The 18198-nt window shown below is 45.5% G+C and overlaps 1 protein-coding gene across 25 annotated transcripts in view; it reads left to right on the top strand.

Annotated features, from left to right (window-relative positions):
* LRRFIP1 (LRR binding FLII interacting protein 1) overlaps positions 1-18198 on the top strand; it is an 813895-nt gene that overhangs the window by 451813 nt on the left and 343884 nt on the right. For all 25 annotated transcript variants that reach the window (XM_069615974.1, XM_069615976.1, XM_069615973.1 and 22 more), the window contains one exon: positions 8405-8440. In XM_069615974.1, coding sequence (XP_069472075.1) covers positions 8405-8440 — 36 coding nt within the window. The remainder of the gene's footprint in view (positions 1-8404; positions 8441-18198) is intronic.

Here is an 18198-nt window from a genome sequence, read left to right as displayed (position 1 = left end):
AGCCATTCAACCTTATCCAGTGAATGTGTTTTTGGACACTGGTGCCTCAACACTGGTTATGGACCCAGATGCCTCGATAGATGACGTTGACTAATGCTGAGAAACCAGTGTGCTGACATAATTAGTGACACCACAACATAGCAACGTTAGTCACAAAGTAAACTCGCAGCCATGCATGAAGTTACACAAACATACACGTGCACACACGTAGGACATGCATACACAGTTCTTTAGATAGAGGACAGATGCATACTGTCAAAAGATGTTATTATTTTTCTCATTAGCCAAGTGCAGAAACGCTGAATGCAAGGCAAACTAAGAGATGCAGAGCAAGCTTGCAGCCGCTTAACGCAAATAACACTATGAAACTACACAATCACGTAAGGAGTCTGAAAGGACCAGCATGGTATAGATATGTAGAAATCATAGTATAATTATAATGAGGATTACATGAGGCCACAGGACGAAAGACGAGGGAAAGCAGAAGCAGGCTGGACAGAACAGTAGGCCAGGGCTTGCAGCCAAGGTCAGAGACAAGCGGCACATTCCAAAACTAAAAGGACAAGGAGAAATCTGCAGAAAAGCAGGATTCATTCTCATAAATTGAGAACTCGACAGCTTGATTTTGGGGTCCACAACCATGTGATGCAGCCGAGCTAGACAATGGTCATTCACCTGCGGTGGGAAGACGAACGGTTCTCAGCAATACAGACAATGAAGTGAAACATGGAATCATTAACAACGTTGCAACGCTGAGGGCAATCTCGCAGGCAAAAGTGGTAGTACTAACAGTTAAATTTGGAACACACAGTCATTCTCATCACCTTGAGAAGGTGCACAGAGCGCTGAAAACAGGGCTGGGTCCCAGGCCTTTGGAGATCAGCTCCAGGCAATCTGGGAAAAGAAATCCAGGGGTGGATGTCAAAGGGCAAGAGCCAATGGTAATCCTGCGACCCTGCCACAATGTAATAGTTTATTGAGGAAGGGGCAGGCCAGCCACCTGACCTGTGAGGACCAATAACACAATATCTATAGGAGCAGTCCATAATTGATAGCACCCCAATCACCCAACCAGGCAGACTCTTGGGTTTTTTGGGGGAAAGGGCCCATGTTTTGATGTCAAAATGAAACAAAAGGTCCCGACACAGGCTCGGAGCAGTGATTCTGGGAATGTTTGCATTTTTTGTACAATCCCGGTCTGTGTAATAAACATTGGTTCTAACTTGCTCTTGGCTCAGTCCTCCATAGCCCAAATTCTATTCAGTTGTTTGTGTCTTCTTCATGATGCCTTCACAAGACAGAAGACTTCTACTAACTAGAAAAGAACTGAAGAACTGGGTTTTCTCTTCTTCTGAAATGGCAGGATCAGCCACGTTGTAAGCCCACAAGGAGAGCAGTAACGGCAGGAACGGTAAGCACCCTTATCCTGTCGGCCCAAGAGCTGTGGATCTTTCTGCCTGTCCAGCACTAGTCCTGGCATCACTGGTGAATGGGGGCACCCTCACCAGTGTTTCCCACATGGTACAACATGGACTGGCCCTATCACTTCCCGGATGTTGCTGGTGCTATCCTTTCATCCACCTCCGGGTCCTACTTGATGAGCGGTGCGCTCATTGCCGAGCGACATGTATCCTGCTTCCTGGATAGCAACTGTTTCCAGTCACATAGCAGGTGTTCTGGAATGACTAGCATGGCATAGCAATGCTACCAGGGAACATCTGGATCAAAAACCTATTTCAGAGATCAAGGACGGGCTTCCCACTCTTGAGCATCAATGGCTCTTATTTCCACTCGGATGGCGCCCACGCTTGAGTACAGAATCGGGTGGCAGTCAATGGATCCCCTCGCCTGCTAGTGCTGGCTATACACATGGCAGCCAGGGAAGCTCTACAGATGTTTTTCCTTCCCCTTTGGCATCTTCATTCTGGCTGCCCATAACTTGTGTTGCCCGGGCTACTGCATCTCCTCCCCACTCAACGACCAGTAGTGGCTCAGGCTGTGCACAAACGAAGTCCTGGATATCTCCACCTGAGGCACCAGTCGTCGAGAACTTCAACCTCTTCCCCTCTTTCCAACCAATCTTCCTCAACCATCCTTCCTCACAGCCATTACTGGGCCGCTCATTCCTCAACTTCACTGTGGGGAGCGGGGTATCTTTCTGAGCCACTGTCTCCAACATTCCAGGTGTCCCCTGCCTGGGACAAACCACCTGGCAGTCAGAACTATAGAAAAAATACAATGGGAATTACAGTTGTGCACAGAACTAAATGTCTTTGCCTGCAATACACGTAAGATATTTACAATGCAGAAAAACATCTTTCCATTACAAGAGGGCTACATACATGCCCCTGGATTAACCAGCACTGGCTAGGAACCCTGGGCTATGCTGGCCTATTACAACCAGGAGTTTCATTAGTAATGCAATCAGTTTCGATGACAAGGAATGAAGGGGAAGGCATGATCTAGAAGCAATGGATGGAAACAGTGCTATTCCCTGCGCCCAGATCGGAGCCACAGGATTGCACATGCATGATGTTGCAGGTTTGACTGAAGGCACAGAACCCCTTGTATCTGGCAGATAAAGTTACCCTTGGTTAATCAGGATTCTTCCACCAATGACATGTAAATTATGTTAAATAGCAGAAGATGATTTTTCTCAATTCAGAAGGAGGCCAAACCCTGAAGTGTGCTTGCCACAGTCCTGATGTACTTTTGCAAGGAGTGGACAAGTACCATCCATTTCTCCAGCTTGGGGTGATAATAAATTTCCCTAATATGACAAAAAAAGTAATCCGTACTGGCATGTCCTTTTGTTTAAGTATTTTGTATCATAGAGGAGTACTCTAGGGCCAGTGGAGGAAATGGGAAACCTATTGACTCAAATCTGAGGAAGTGGCAATGAGGAGTCCAGATAGAAATGTGAAGATGTGTCCTTCATGCATAGGGAACAAAGATTATCTACGATGCTTACTAGTGATATAGTTGTTTGAATAGATTCAGTCTTTATAGATCCACTAGTGGTTGGTAGTCTCTTGGGCAATTTGACTCCAGACAAATGATGGCATAAAAACTTTGTGAGAGTAATAAGATGCTTGACAGGAGAGGAACCGTAACCACGGACACGCAACACAATAAGGAAAGAACCAATGATACGCGAGGTACCAATATTGAGTTTTATAACCGGCAATATCCATTATGAAAAATGGACACCTGAAAACCTAAACACTATGGCTCAAGCAACAACCCACGATTCGAACAACCTTAACGCAAGGTTATGAACCACAGGACACGTGTCTTCTCAACTTCACAAACTACGGAAAAACAATAGAGAAAATCAATTTTACAATACGAAAATCATGTTGAATAAGGCAAACAATATGCCAAAAATGATACTTATCAATATGTTATGAATGGTCTCATCAGTGACTTGGATCAAAAATGATATGTATAAAAATGAACCTATAACTATGTTATGAACTATCTTATCATTGCCTTGGAAAAGCCTGAGGAAGGGCGAAACACACACACAACTCCTAGCAGAGTTTTGTTGCCACCACTTTTCCAACATTTTGTTGCAAAACCAATAACTATGTCACTGCTTTTGTAAACACGTTGGTTGTATAATCAAGAACTATAAAATCTTAAATGCACATATTTGAACAAATTAATACATTAAAGAACTGGTACAAACGAACAAAGTTTAAACAATATTTTTAGAGTGATACACAGATTAAGTGTAATACCAAGTGCACAGGCAAACGTAGAATCCCAAACTTGCATTTACTGATCTTATGACTGGTTGGCGGATACCAGTCTCTATGTAGCCATGCAGCTATGGGCCTCCGTACAATAGAAAAAGAATACAATTTGAAATCAGAAAGGGAAGAGCACACCAACTAATTTATTCACCCAACTCAATGTAACACAAAAACAGGTATTCTATTGGTCCACTAGCACTAGAGAAATGGTGACTTTCTGTCAAAGTAGCTTCTCTTCTCAGGATATACTTTTTGTTGTTTTGCACGGGAGTGAGGTTACCAGGGCTCATGAATCTCCGGGTGTGGCTAAAAACTCAGAATAGCCTGACATCCCAGTCTGGCAACATTAAAACATCCCAGTCCTCTGCTAAGGAAGGCACTTAAGCGTCAACTGTACTGTCGGGAAAACCTTGCACTGTATAGTCATACATCTGGAACTTCTCTAGGAAGGGGAAGAATGATGGGACTTGGGCAAGCTTCTACCATGTTTCTTCGTGCCTGTCTGACAGAAATGATACCTGTAGATAAGACGTGACGACCGGAGACTGAATGTAAAAGGCTTTTTCATGAGGTGAAAAAGGAGGGGATGCTGCCATCCTTCACATGGCCCGTCTCATTGTCAGTCTAGAAAAATGGATACCTCTCATATTTGACGGCAAACGTATTTTGGTGGCCGTGGGCCAACCGTCTCATGCACGATGTGACAGACATATAGGTTTCCGAGTTTGCCAATGAACGACCATTTTGATGTAACAAGGATCACCATTTTGTTTTCTAACCATTGCTCATTGCTTTCTGTTCTTATTGCTTTGCAGCACATTTTCTGCTTACACTGCTCGACTGTAAAACATTGTTGTCTGCATGTGAAAGGACAAGGCTGCAGGGCCACGAGGATAACAAGAGTTCGTTGAAACACAACTTAGGCAGCGCCAGGAAAGAATGCCCGTCTCCCTCTCGAATGTAGCCTTGAAGCAGAGCTGCAGGGCATTTAATCATTTCACAGCTGCCAGCCAGTCTCGTTATATGGTAGAATATGTTAGAATAAAACAGCTAAAGGCTTGAATTATGCTCTTTTTACGCCCCCCCCCCCCTTTACTGAGCCCTGTAGAGCGTGTCGGCTCCCAGGACACGAATAGCACCTCATAGATAGCAAGGTCTGGAATGCGACTCTTCCCCCGTATGTAGCTCGCTTCCAAGAACAGAAGCACTGTGTTCTCTTCAACAACTGAAAGATGCCTCCGCACTTGCAAATTGCATATTGTTACTAGAATAGATATTTGAAGGTGTCATAATTGTCGAAAGTGTCCATCATCACACCGAGTTCAAAGAAACCCAATAAAGGAGGGTGTTAAACATGTCATAGCTGATTATATGATATGCATTTTGTATATATGTAACTGATGTATGTAATTCACTCTCTTGCGTCCCTCGAGGTCTAGAGATACACGTCGCGGGGCGTGAGACCGAGTTGGCCAACTGAGACTATTTGCTTTGCAATAAACCCTAGCTTTGGGAATACAACCTTGTGTCTGGCGTATCTATCGTGTGTGGTGACTCGCCTTGTTTCCATAGACGTAAGGGACCCCTAAGGGCCCCTTTCATCATAACATCATTGATCTGATCATCTTAAAGGTGTTGCTCAAAAAATGGAAGCTCTTAAAGTCTGGACCAAATCACCAGTGTCAACATGTTACTCCAGTATTCTCAAAAGTCAGCAAAGAGATCCATTCAATCTGCTTTTGCATCACTCGAAAAATCAATCATTTTCTCATGTAAACTAAACCAGAGAACAAGGACCAAATGTCTTCAAGGACTGAGTTGCCTGAACATGGTATGTTGGCCCCAGATGGAATCTTGTCGCAGCAGTTTGTAAACGTCCTGCGCTATGCAATCTTCAAAATGGAATATGATGATATAATGTGAGGAAACTGCTGTGCGACTTGCGAGGTAAAGGAGCATAGGGGATGACTTTCAGGGAGGTAGCCAAAATAGGATCCAGACCCTGCTGTGTAAACCAACATCATGATAAAGTTTGGGATGGAACCCTTGTCCGGGTCAGACCATTACCTTAGAATAACCTCTCACAATAGTGTCCTTAAAGGGGAGTCGGGAAGGTTCATGGCAATGATCTCACTTCTGTAATTTTTTAGGTAGATGGATCCTCTGTTGGCAGAAACATAAACATTCTCAGAGTTGAAGAATCCAGTCACTGACACCTCACCGAGACCTATCACCCTCTATCTCTTCATGATTATCTGATGATGAAGAGGAGTCTCACCAGTGAGATTTCATCTTGTGGGAAAAGATTTTGAAAATCTTTTTCAAAACATGAATGGGAAATTCCAAAGTCACGAGAACTGTCTTACCTATAATCATTGTATGTATCCTTCTGGTTGAGAACTTTTGTTTCAAGAGCACTTCCTTTGCGGCAGACACCGAGGAAACAGGTGCCTGGTTGCTTAACACAAATGAAGCTCCATGAGGTCTTAAATACTTAGCCAAGCCAATGAGGCCATGCAGCACCACCCTTAAAAGGTGCCATTGGTACACTGTGATCTTTTCACAAAGTGCTTTCCCCCTACTACTGTAAGCCTGCAAAACTCTCCAGATGTCGCACCTGGAAGATGAAGCCTTGAGGGGAATGTATTTTTCTTGAGCCTTGCTCTGCAGGGGTTCCAGCTTGGCTGCTTTCTGAACTTGGGCCAGGTGCACTGTACCGATGTCTGTTCAAACCTGTTCAGGGCTGCCATGTTACAACAAAATAGCTAGGTCAATTCATGAATGATGGAAAATTCCTGGGCACTGCCTTGATTAGTCCACCAACTGCAAGCCGACAGACCAATACAGAGCTTTGCGGGGGACATGGAGGGGAGGGGGTATTTTATGAGGCCACAATGTGGAGTGCAAGGGGATATTTGTTAAAAAAAAATATGGAAAGAATTTCATGCATACTTGGTTTGCCCCTTTGTAGAATGTGAATGTAAGTCAATCACTGCTAAGGTGGTGGGGCATGGAAGTGAGACATTGAATTAGAACTTGTAGCCAGGCCCAGCATTTGAACAGTGAAACACAACCTATTTTACTTAAACAAGCACAAAGCCATTCAAAATCATACAAGCTATAAGCAAACACTCTCTCTTGTGGTGCACAGCCAGAAGAATATGCAATTTCAATCCACATTACATTCCTCTGATCCACCCTCAACAGTAGTGGTTGAAGGTTCTTCCTTGAAATAAAGATTGTTATTATACCTCTGCAGAACCATATTCCAAAGGCACATCCTCCAATTTATATTTGTGCAAACGTCCATCCTACCTGACATGCTTTACTACAAAGACAAGACCTGACAGCCCCAGACCTGTCAATGTTTCAGAGGTATTGGTCTGCCAGGGACATTTTGGGATTCCTCACTAAACTGGTTGGCCTTTGCCTGTGTACAGCAACAGTTTGAAGAAGCCATGCTGATGTTCCCTTTCATCCCCTTGCACTTTGTTTCATTGTACAGGCATTTAAAGTATTATTCAGAACTGGGCAAATGACTTTTCTTCACACCCGTGTAAATGGTAAGCCCACAACACTGGTCTGAAACGGCGAACCCACCAACAAACGTTGGCATTTCACAAGATGTGATGGTGAAACTTGTTCCTTTCTTGAGCCCCCTGCTGCATTGCGCTACATCCACTTCTCCCCTGGGCTTCTCACCTTCAGACCCCTGCAGAGTTGGGAGATGAGAGCCGAAGATCACCACATAACTACCCTTGAGCACTGCCATCTGTTCCAATGTTGGACGGAGAAGCAACTAGGGACCTCAGGTCTTTGGGGATTCAATAGATCTTCATAACAGATATAAATTAGGTCGAGCAGGGCACACCCCTGTCGGTGTTGTAGTGCATAATGTATGCATATGAATCTATGAAAGATGGCAAGCTGCAAAGCCAGTGTAAAGTTAATTTTGCTTTAAGTGTAGAACGGGTCAGCCCCAAGCACTATGAGCTTCCCTTTAGTCAAAGTACTTAAAGATGTGCCTTTTAAGCTGTTTGCCCCTAGGTCCGTGAGAATGAACCTGTGATCTTTTATGTGAGATCCCCATTTTGTCAAGCCAAGATCATTCGGTCACTTGAGAACCACTGAAAGAGGTGTCCATGGTTGCACAGACCACCAGAAGATCCACTCCCCCTTTATTGGCAGAAGACTGACCCATAAAGTTTTTTTACTAGGATGTGATTTTTCTGACTTTAATGGGCCTTACTACACCACCTTGAGATCTTTGCACATAGTATGCATGCTATAGACATCTGTTGGTGGAACTCTGACCCTCGTATGATCCCTTTATTGCCCATTTCCTTGATTGATTTCAGGTATCTGATCTTCCCAGTATAAAATGAATGCCTCTGTGACTCGTGTACCCTTGCCGCCCTGAGACACGGATGCCAACGGTACCTATATTCTGTTTGGAAGTATATTATGGCTGTTATATTCTTCATTGTTAATGCGTTTCTGATGCCTGTCCATCAGGAAAACCTAACTAGATAAAACTGGGGCCTGTTCTGACATTTTCTCTGGAACCGCTCTTGTTGTGTTTTTTCCCCTTGCAGACAGTGTGTAGATTTGCGTGCCCTAAAATATTGTTTTGTCCATTTTTGTAGGTTGAAGAAAGACCAGACAAAGATTTCAATGATAAGGTAAGAGCTTTCTAGTTAGCTTTGTCATTTTAATCAGAATGTTTGCACACGTGGTAGTGGTGCTTTGCTCTGATTAGCCTGAAGGAAGTTCTTATGAAATTGGTGTTGGGGGCTCCCAAAGTACAGTTTATAAGAAGTTAGAAAGTGGAACGTGAGCTTTACTTTGTCTCCGTTCCTTCGCATTTTAAAATAATATATATCAAGACAAAAAGAAAAATGGTGCAGAAATCTTGTCGATTTTGAAAAACCTTCATTTATTTTTCAAAGTGCTGCCACAAGTTGCACCTAAATGAGGTAAGGAACACAAGCATAAAGATGTGTGTTTCTGACACTGGGTGGTTGTCTGCCCTCTAATAATAAACTCGGCTGCAGCATAATCAGCAATACTTGGGGCAGGGGGAGGGGGGAAAGGGAGCTTGGAGCAGAGCTACCTCCCATTGAAGCTACTTATAAAAAACTTGACTTAGTTTGCAATTCCTGCAAAAGTAGAAGTGGTGTCGCTTGAGATTGAACATTCAGAGGTTTAGAAACAATCCAAATGTTACTGTTCTCAGTTTCGCTTTTTTTCAATTTGTCACCTGCGTATCTGCGAAGGGGCGCGATATAGTTTGTACCTGGCAGCAATTAAATCGTGATACTGCTTGGTCATGTGGCCTGAATGGAATGAAAACCACTCTCTTATGGTTTATAGTCACTTGTTCGACAGTCATAGTGTCGAAATACAAAGGTTTCGACACAAAAGGATTGACATTTATTTTTTCCAATGCATGTTTTTTTTGGGGGGGGGGGGAGTTCCCACCCACGTTTTAGTGGGAAAAACCACTAATTTTACTATACGAATACAACATTTTTTTTTTACATAAAATAAAATGCATTCGAAACATTTTTTTTTCGATCCTTTTGTTTCGAAACTTTTGTATTTCAAAACTATGTTTTCAAAACTTTGACGGGACACCCGCGGTTATATCTTGCCTTTTATTTAGTCACGTTAATAGCTGCATTTCTACTTTTTAGAGATAACCAGCTAAATGGATTCGTTTGGCTCCTACATCAATTCACTGTCTAGCTTAAGTAATCCAGTTTCAGGATATAAAGTGTGATATGAGCATTACTCACTTGGACTAGAGTGAAAACAAGAAAGGCAAATGTTTTTTCTTTCTACATATATTGTAGTTATTTAACATTGGTGGTGCAGCGTTCCCAAATTACAGGTCCATCATTTGAATACTTTGATCTAGCTATGTTTTTGTTGGAAGCCCACTGGCTTCAAATGTTGCATAAAGGTGCTCTGAGATGTGACTTTCTTCCAAGGTGTTCAATTAACCACTTAGGAAGGCGACTGGTTGTGGGTATCGCCTGAAATGCTGAAATCCATCTGCATACACGTTTCACAGAATCGGTGTTGCCAAAGGTGACTATTGTACAATCCCAAAGGGGGCGGATATGCAGGTCTCACCATCCGCTTTCCACTGTGCACCATGGATGGTGCCAGAAAATGCAGTTTTTACTGAATTAGATAATGTAGCTCAATAACAGTCCACCACTCCGTTATCATTCAGGATTGACTAGATTGGGGGAGGGGCGTTGTTGAGCAGCTAGGAAATGTCCACCTGATACGAGAGCTCCGCCCCGGTAAAAACCTGAGAATAATACATCCTCCATAGTGCCTGCTATTCAAATCTCCCACACGAAGGGAGAAAGCCAGAGGTGAGGGGCGACTGCGAACTGCGATGGGGACCCCCGACCACCTAAATATTGTGTGGCAGCCGCGGCGGTGTGGTGCGATCAGTGAAACTGGCCCAAGCTTCCGAGGGGAGGAGGAGGAGCCACTACTATAATCGGGCGCAGCAGAGGCCTCAACGGAGGGAACACACACATGTAGACCCTATCGAGTATCTTCAACTATCCTACACCAGCGGCGGTGCAGTGGCGTCGCCACGAGAACAACAAGTATGCAGTGGCAGTCCTCTCAGTGATCCCTGGAAGTCCAGACCAAGGATTCGACTCACTAAACACTGCGGCAGTGACAGGAGGAGCGGTACGCAGCCAGGGTCAGAGCTGGCAACTGCAGCCCCCGACCTGGAGATGCCGTGGCCGCACCTGTGGCACGAATGAATGAGGCAAGTTGTTTGAAAGCACGAAGAGACGTTTGTGGCGACCCACCATCCCGGATGCACGGTGAGTACCCCTTCTGGGTGTTCTGGATCCCTTAAGTGAACGGGAGACCAGAACGCCACTACTGTATGGACAACAGCGCGGACAGTGCGATTACACCAGCAGTGACCAGAGCTACAGTCTGTTACAGAAGTGTGGGTTGACCTAAACTGTGAGGCAGACCCGGGGACCCAGCCTGCTGACAATCAGGGAAATGCTCCTTGCTGAGCGGGAGGCGAGCCCATTGCACCCTGGCGACTCCGGCTAAGCAGGACAGACACTCAGGAATAACACAGCAGGGCAGCAGGCCTGTGCACCAGCACAGACGCAACAGAGCATACACTTGGGAAGAGTTGATTAGGCGATGTGCCCCTCATACGGTCCTCCACTGATATGCGAGGCGACACAGAGAACTGCTGATCCCATGTTAAGAGGGATAGACTGTGATTCATCTGAAACTGATCCCCCAAGATACATAAAAGGCAAGGAATAGACTTGGCGTTCCACCACATACTGTCATCTAAAGGAAGGACACTGCGGCACATGTGGACAAGACCCACAGTATAATAAATCCCAGTGCACTGCAAAATTGATCTGGACAGATACCACACGCAAATTAGTGCAGGTGTAGTGAACGGCAGGCGCCTTAAGGAATAGAATAAGTTGTAACTGCAACAGCAATTGGCAGCACAACATGCCAAAAGGTGCCAATAAGAAAAAAGGCCCGATGGACATTCACTGGCCCCCGCGCCCCACCCTGGGACCAGCTGCCCCGTCCCGAGAGGGCGGTGGGAAAGCAATGGAAGAAAACGCCTGAGAAGACCACCTCCTAACGGTCATGCAATGCGGATCTTGTCAATTAATGTGTAATGTGACGGCATAGTGGTGACGACCGGGTCCCTCAAATCAAAGCAATGTACGCATTGTTGGCATACCGGAATCGTCAGGTAAAGACCCAATGGAACCGTTTATCGAGGCACTCCTAAAGACGCTGTTTGATGCCACCACCTTTCAACACACATTCTGGTCGTGCGTACGCCTCAAACTCTTGCCTCGATGCCACGACCCGGAGCACAGCCACACATGATCATTGCTAAAATGCTGAACTATAGAGACAGACACCATCCTGAAACGGTCCAGAGAGCTAGGAACACTGTTATGAATCAAACAACATCCATATCTACCTGGATTTTGCTTCCGGGGTCCACGCCCAGAGAAGAACATATGATCCGGTGAAATGGCTACTGAGAACACGAGTCCCCTATGCCTTAATATTTCAGGCAAAACTGCGGATACTGCATATTGGCAGAGCACATTTCTTCGAAACTCTGATTGAAGCAATGTTCTACGTGGAGGCGTCTATCCCTGTCCCGCCGTTGATCCGTGACAGAGATCAAAACCAGGCCCCAAGAGGGGAAGACGATCAGGGTAATGTTGGGGATTGAACAGGAGTCACTATTATGATTATTGTGCTATTCTGTAACAATGTAAGCCGGCACGAATAATAGCTTAAATTGAACCCGGGACGCTATCATGGCAGACCAGGGTAGACATGGCTGCCAACGACGCGCCTCAAGGAGTTTATATGGTTAAGCAGGGAATACACCCTCTCTTAGAGTTTGTGTATTGTTGTTTCAAAACAATTTACTCGACTAAAATAGGTCCAGGTGAAGAAGTTAAATATATTGGGAAAGACTTCAACTCCAAATATGAATCCTTTGAACCCCAGATAATCCTCTAAGGAATGTACGATTTTGCCATCGGGTACTGATGGGGGTTCTACCAGTACCAACGGTTTCATTTGCTCAAACCAATGATCAAGTTCCAGAGATGCATGATTAACATGAGCAATTACCATGTCATGTTTAGACAACACGAGTATAAAGTCTCAAAAGAAGATGAAACTTTTTTCTAAAGTTGGGAACCTGCTCAACCTGAAGAAAGGAGCACTTGGCGAAAAATTGGCAGGAGCCTGGTTTGGGAATTAAACGGCACTTTCATTGGTGTAAATGGAGACTCCACTTGTGCCTGGCATCGGTGCCATTGTAACCATTACCATTAAAACTGAATCTCCGGAGGAGATCCATAAGGACTTTGTGGACAATCCTGTATCAATTCCAATGGAGCATCTGTCAATCGGTTCAATCAATTCCCCAGATGCAGAAATACACTGTGGATTACATGAGTGTTGGGGAGTATTCTCATTTCTGTGCTAATTCCCTCCAACCTTAGAGACCCCCAGCACTTTTGCTGGATTTAACAACTTTTAATTTTTGTCCTGGAGTGAGTAAGACCCTTTCTCACTTTCTCCTGTATTCTTGATCTGATTTGGATTCTGTATTCTTTGTTTTTGGAGTCTGACAAACTCCATAGGCATCTACTTGTTGTATGGAGACACACAGCACCTTCAGTGCAGTGTCACAGAGAAATCCTTTAAGTTTCTCTTAAGGTTTAAATACCTTCTCTTGGGTGAACTACTGTTCCCAAGAGTAGTAAAGTGAAAATGGCTTTACTTAACTTTTTTCTTTGTAGGTCCTGAACATCCCATTTTATGCGGAGTGCTGGGAGGGGATGGGTGAGGGTTACATAGTAGCCCCTTTTCCTACTTACTCATGTAAAAAAAATGTATGTTAACCTCAGAACTTTAAATGGCTGGTGGCAGTGGTTTAATTTTCCTACCATTGTTCTTTCCTACCGCAGGCTGAATCCTCAGCTGCAGTATAGCACCCCTGGGTGACCATTGTGTCAAGATGGCCCGGTCTTCTTTATTTGCTTTTTCTCATTTGTGAGGTCTTTCTTGGGTTTAACTCTGCGTGTCAAACCAGGTTTAACCCTTTTGTTCTGTTTACCTTTTGCTGGCTTCAGTACTGAAACCCGCCTCTGGCTCCAGTGTGTCTGGCAGGGCAGGAAGCGAGGGAGGTGCCCGAAACTCCCTGTCCTTAGTCTCCTTGGTAACCTGAATGTGCCCAGTCGGTATTGGCTGGCTGTCCTTGCAGGACAGCCACTTTGCTGTTTGAGTGACAGCTAGGCTGTGCATGAATGGGAGAAACCTGCATAAAAGGCGAGGCTTCTTGAACTGACAACAGTCGACCACTGGACGAAACATCCAACAAAGGAATCATGAAGAGAAGCTTGCTTCATCCTCCTGGACCGTTGAACAGCTCAGTGAAACCCTTCTGCTGTGCTGAAACTGCTTTTCCCGAATCGACTAGAGCGCTCTGGAGAGGATGACTTCTTCCCTTGGGTTAGTGGGACCAACTGCTGGAGGACCTTCCCCAACTGACTGTACGTCCTTGCTGCTGCTCGAACCGAGTGCCAGGGGTTGAGAAATCCATAGTCGAGTGCAGCGTCTTTAAGCCAGACCAAAGCTCCAGGAAGATCCTGAGGACCCTCCTGAAGCAGAAAACCCCAAGCTCGAGTCATCTCACCAGAGTGCTGGACTCGAGGAATAAAGGAAGCCCATCAAGTGTACAAGATCTCCGGTGGTGCGATTTGCCAGTAGCTGAAACCGCGAAGTGCCACTGAACTGAAAAGAGCCTGTAGCTGCCGACCGACCTTCGAACTGCAGTGCAGGAGCACTCCGGACGTCCTCCCTCTTGTCCCCATGACTGAGGCCCAGGTTCTGCAATCCTGCAACCAGAACAGAAACCAGCTATATCCTCTTCTAACCTAAGGTACTGCACCGCCTAAGGGATACTTACCTCTTTTGTCTGTAGCTTGCATTATCTCCCTTGAGACATGCAGTAGCTGCTTTTTGAAGAGTTGATCTTATTTAAATGAGGCATTGTATGAGCATGCCTTAGCCAGTCCCAGGATAGTATCCCGTAAGAATAGCTGGATCGCATATGCTGAAGATATCTTATTTCTAGATTTTACGTCTCGCGTTATCCCAACGTTTATTAACAGCGATAAGTGGATACGTTGCCAGAAAATAGCTATTGATTAACCCTGTTAAGACTAATATCATGAGTTTTGTAATACGACAAAAAAAGGGACAGCACCAGATGGTCTCTTAACACAGTCTATCTCACTAGTAACAGAAACTATCTATTTTGTCTTTAAATTAACTCCACATCTGAATGTGATGTTGGTGGAAAGTAGGTGTTGGGATGGAAATTAGTCTATCCCACCTCCCTAGGCCCTTTAAGGTGAGGCGAATCCCCTATGAAATAGTGTAGTGTACAAGGGGGGGGAAGAGAACCGCTCTATGAAACTTGGCGCAGATATAATATAACGCGAATAGATGGATAAACCTTAGAAGGTGCATAGAAAGAAACGCCATTTTGTAATTGGGGCAGAGGCCCAGGCCTGCATGGCCGCGCTGAACCAGTCGAGCTCCATGGAAGGATTTCACTAGGCCCAGATCCTTAAGGCAGAATTGGTCCGCACCACCAGTTTTTACGGAAGCTCACTTCCCCCTTGTGCCTTCACTGTTGCAAATACTTAGTATCATTGAGAATAATGCACCCTGCAAGGCCGTGAGACAACACCAGGCTCTTTGCAGTTCCCATTCATCACAACCAAGCTGCCAGCAGGCCTCTAAAGCCAGCACAGAGCCAGAGCCCACACCACTGACCCGACCCCCACACCCCTGCAATCCATGATAGCGAGTGACCCCCCCGCCCCTGTCATAAACCACGTGACAATAAAAGATCTGAGCATGTGCGACTGTTTCACCCCTCTGCATAAAATACATCCTTTTTAACACGAGGTACAGGGAGGGATAAATTATACATCAAAACAAGGGTGGAAGCCTTGGGGTGCGAGAGGTGCAGTATCAACAAAGCCCAGAATATGTGGGTCAGTGTGACTGTATTTCTTCCTCCCTTCCCCCTGCCACCAGTCCCCGAGCCTCACAGGTGCATGCCATAGTGATGTAGTAGTAGGCATAGCATGGTACTATAGTTTTCACAATGTAATTTATGAGAGACCTGACCTTCACTCCATGGAGAGATGAGCCTGGCTGACCTACGTGGGAATCGACAGACGGCTGAGAAACGGGCCAACTGTAGCCTGGCATCCCCTTTGGAGCAGGACCACATATAAGGTCTTGCAAATCAGCTGTGTGGGTTTAGACCCTATATGTGATGTCATCTGTGACGCTGTGGCCTCTCAAAAGGCATCAACACTCAGTCTGGAGTCAGAACGTTCTCGAGCAGCAGAGTCCTTTGCTGACATTTTGTAGTCTGTACAATTGAACCTTTTTATCCTTGTAAGCTAACTCTTGGCTTCTTTCCCTAGAGGGTTGAGTTCATTCTGGCGTGTGCGCATCAGGGACTTGCCTTGTAGGTTAAAAGCCAAGATAGACCAAATATCTAGCCAAACGAAGAGCCTTAATGGCACCTAACGTAGATTCTCTATAACGCATTTAATAAAGTTCTGCAAAGGAAAAGCCATACCAACATTGATATACGTCATGGATGTGGAATCTCAAGCCTGGAATCTAAACTGGGAGCGGTTGGAGGAAAGGCTCTGGAAGAGAGTGTTATGTCTTCCACAGTCCCTACCTATAACCATGCTTCGGTATGAGCTGGGTTTGAACCCATTGAGGGCAACTCTGGATTTGAAGTTATTGTAACTGTACTGATCTTTTAAGCCTCCCACCCCCAGAGTAATTCCTTATTCACTGAGGTAAATCGCAAGGAACTAGGGCTGAGTAATGTGTTTATGATTAAACTAGTAAATAAGGTAACTTATTTTATCCATCTCATCTAGATCACTGGAGGATTTATTCTGATTGAGTTTTCGAACTCTCAGGAGCTGATGAGGTCTTCCTTCCGTCGCTTTGTGCAAAATGAGGAGTGGCTTCAGATGGATTATTTCTAGGAAAGACTGTCCTCTGGTCACAATACATTTTTATCTATGGAACTTATAAAAGTATTAAAAGCCCTTGACTGACTTAAAGATGTAGCACTGTACTGGAAAACCAGAGGACTGGTTGGAACAAGTCAATTATGTTTGTGTAAATTTGTTCTCAGACATGTTTTTTTTAAGAACATTGTGAATCATTGTGCCTCATGTTGGAAAATAAAAATAGACTTTTACACACAAATTATTTTTCCATCGCAAAGTAATGGACTTGCCAGTTTGGACGCTAGGATATATGAATCACTGGCGTACACCGTGTATGCACAATAAGTACAAATTTACCCAATTTCGATCATAAAGATAACATGGTCCAAAAGTCACTTTCTCTTACTGTTGAAAAACAAATTTGGAACTCAAAATAAAATATTTTTTCTTCTATGAATCAAGCTCTGTTTAACAGAATGATAGTAACATAATGTCAATCTGTTTTTAGGCTGATCCAAGCACGATTGTGCTATAGTAACTTCATGACTGCATGTTTTCACTTGGGTGGTGTACGGGCATCTACCCCCTCATAGCACACGCAGCTCATTCAGCCACAATGATAATTGTAGGAATAACCGCAGTAGCAAATGTGTTATATTGCCCCTCTTCTAACTTCTATGTAAAAGACCAAAAACATAAACATGGATAAAGTGCAACTGTAAATAACCATGCTTCTCCAGCATGGGGTCTGGCATGGATTCACATGCTCATGAATATTCCCCGTCGTCAGGCTGGGAATCCTCGGTAAAGAAAAAACCAGTATCAGTTTCGTTTCTGATCTGTCTTTCGTAGTAATAACCAATCACTGGTCTCTGCGTCATACTGACCACAGCCAATGACTGCCCTCTACCTAAGCACCGCCTCTGGCAGCCATCTTCAGATTTTTACCGCACGTTCATGTGTTGGGATCCTCGTGCTATTGCTCTCGAGCGTTAGTGCTATTTTTCGCGCTTTTTCACAAAAAACTTCTATTCTTTCGGTCAAAAGAGCCTCAAGCTCCACCGATCCTACATCCGATCAACGGGGACCCGTGTCGGATTCGTCTGCGCCCCTCAAGGGTGAAGATTCGTCGAGCTACACTTCGGAGGACTCCAGAAGCTTCTCAGGCCCGGTCTCGGAGATGGCCCAGGAGAAGGGAAGCTCGACGCCCGGAAAGCTGTTCAGGGTCTGCCCTGGATGCCAGCTGCAGAACGTCTTTAAGGAGGACGAACACTCTTTCTGCCTTTACTGCCTTCATGAGGACAAGACGCACGTGGAGAAGGACTGTGCGTTTTGCGGCAACATGTCGGAACGGACCATGAAGGACCGCCATCAACGTCTCGCCAACTGGCTGGAGGGTAAGAGCCCGTCTGGCGAGAAGAAGAAGAAATCCGAGCGGTCTTCTAAGACCTTTGAGGGCGCCCCGGCGACGGGGGCCCAACATAAGGCTAAGCACCGCGAGTCCGCTGGCACCGGGAGCGCCGAACGGTCGGGCTCTACGGGCGCCAGGCAGGGCGCACCCTCCCCGGCACCATCAACCACGAGCCAACGCTCTGGGTCGGGTAAGAGGAAGGCCGAGCACCCGGCGAAGCTCCTGGAGAGGCCCCGGTCGAGCTCTAAGGCAGAGGAGGAGCGTGGCAGTGCCCCCTCCCTCAAGGATAAGGCGGTGAGCGCACCTAAGGTGGCGAAGGCCTTGATCCATCCGACCAAGCCCTCTATCGAAACGGTCGCGGCGGCCCTGGCTCAGCCTGTGGAGGCTGCACCAGTGGTGG

This window comes from Ambystoma mexicanum, chromosome 9 (genome assembly GCF_040938575.1).
Source record: "Ambystoma mexicanum isolate Mex_15411 chromosome 9, UKY_AmexF1_1, whole genome shotgun sequence".
NCBI classification, from domain to species: domain Eukaryota; kingdom Metazoa; phylum Chordata; class Amphibia; order Caudata; family Ambystomatidae; genus Ambystoma; species Ambystoma mexicanum.
This window is presented reverse-complemented; position numbering and strand designations above follow the sequence as displayed.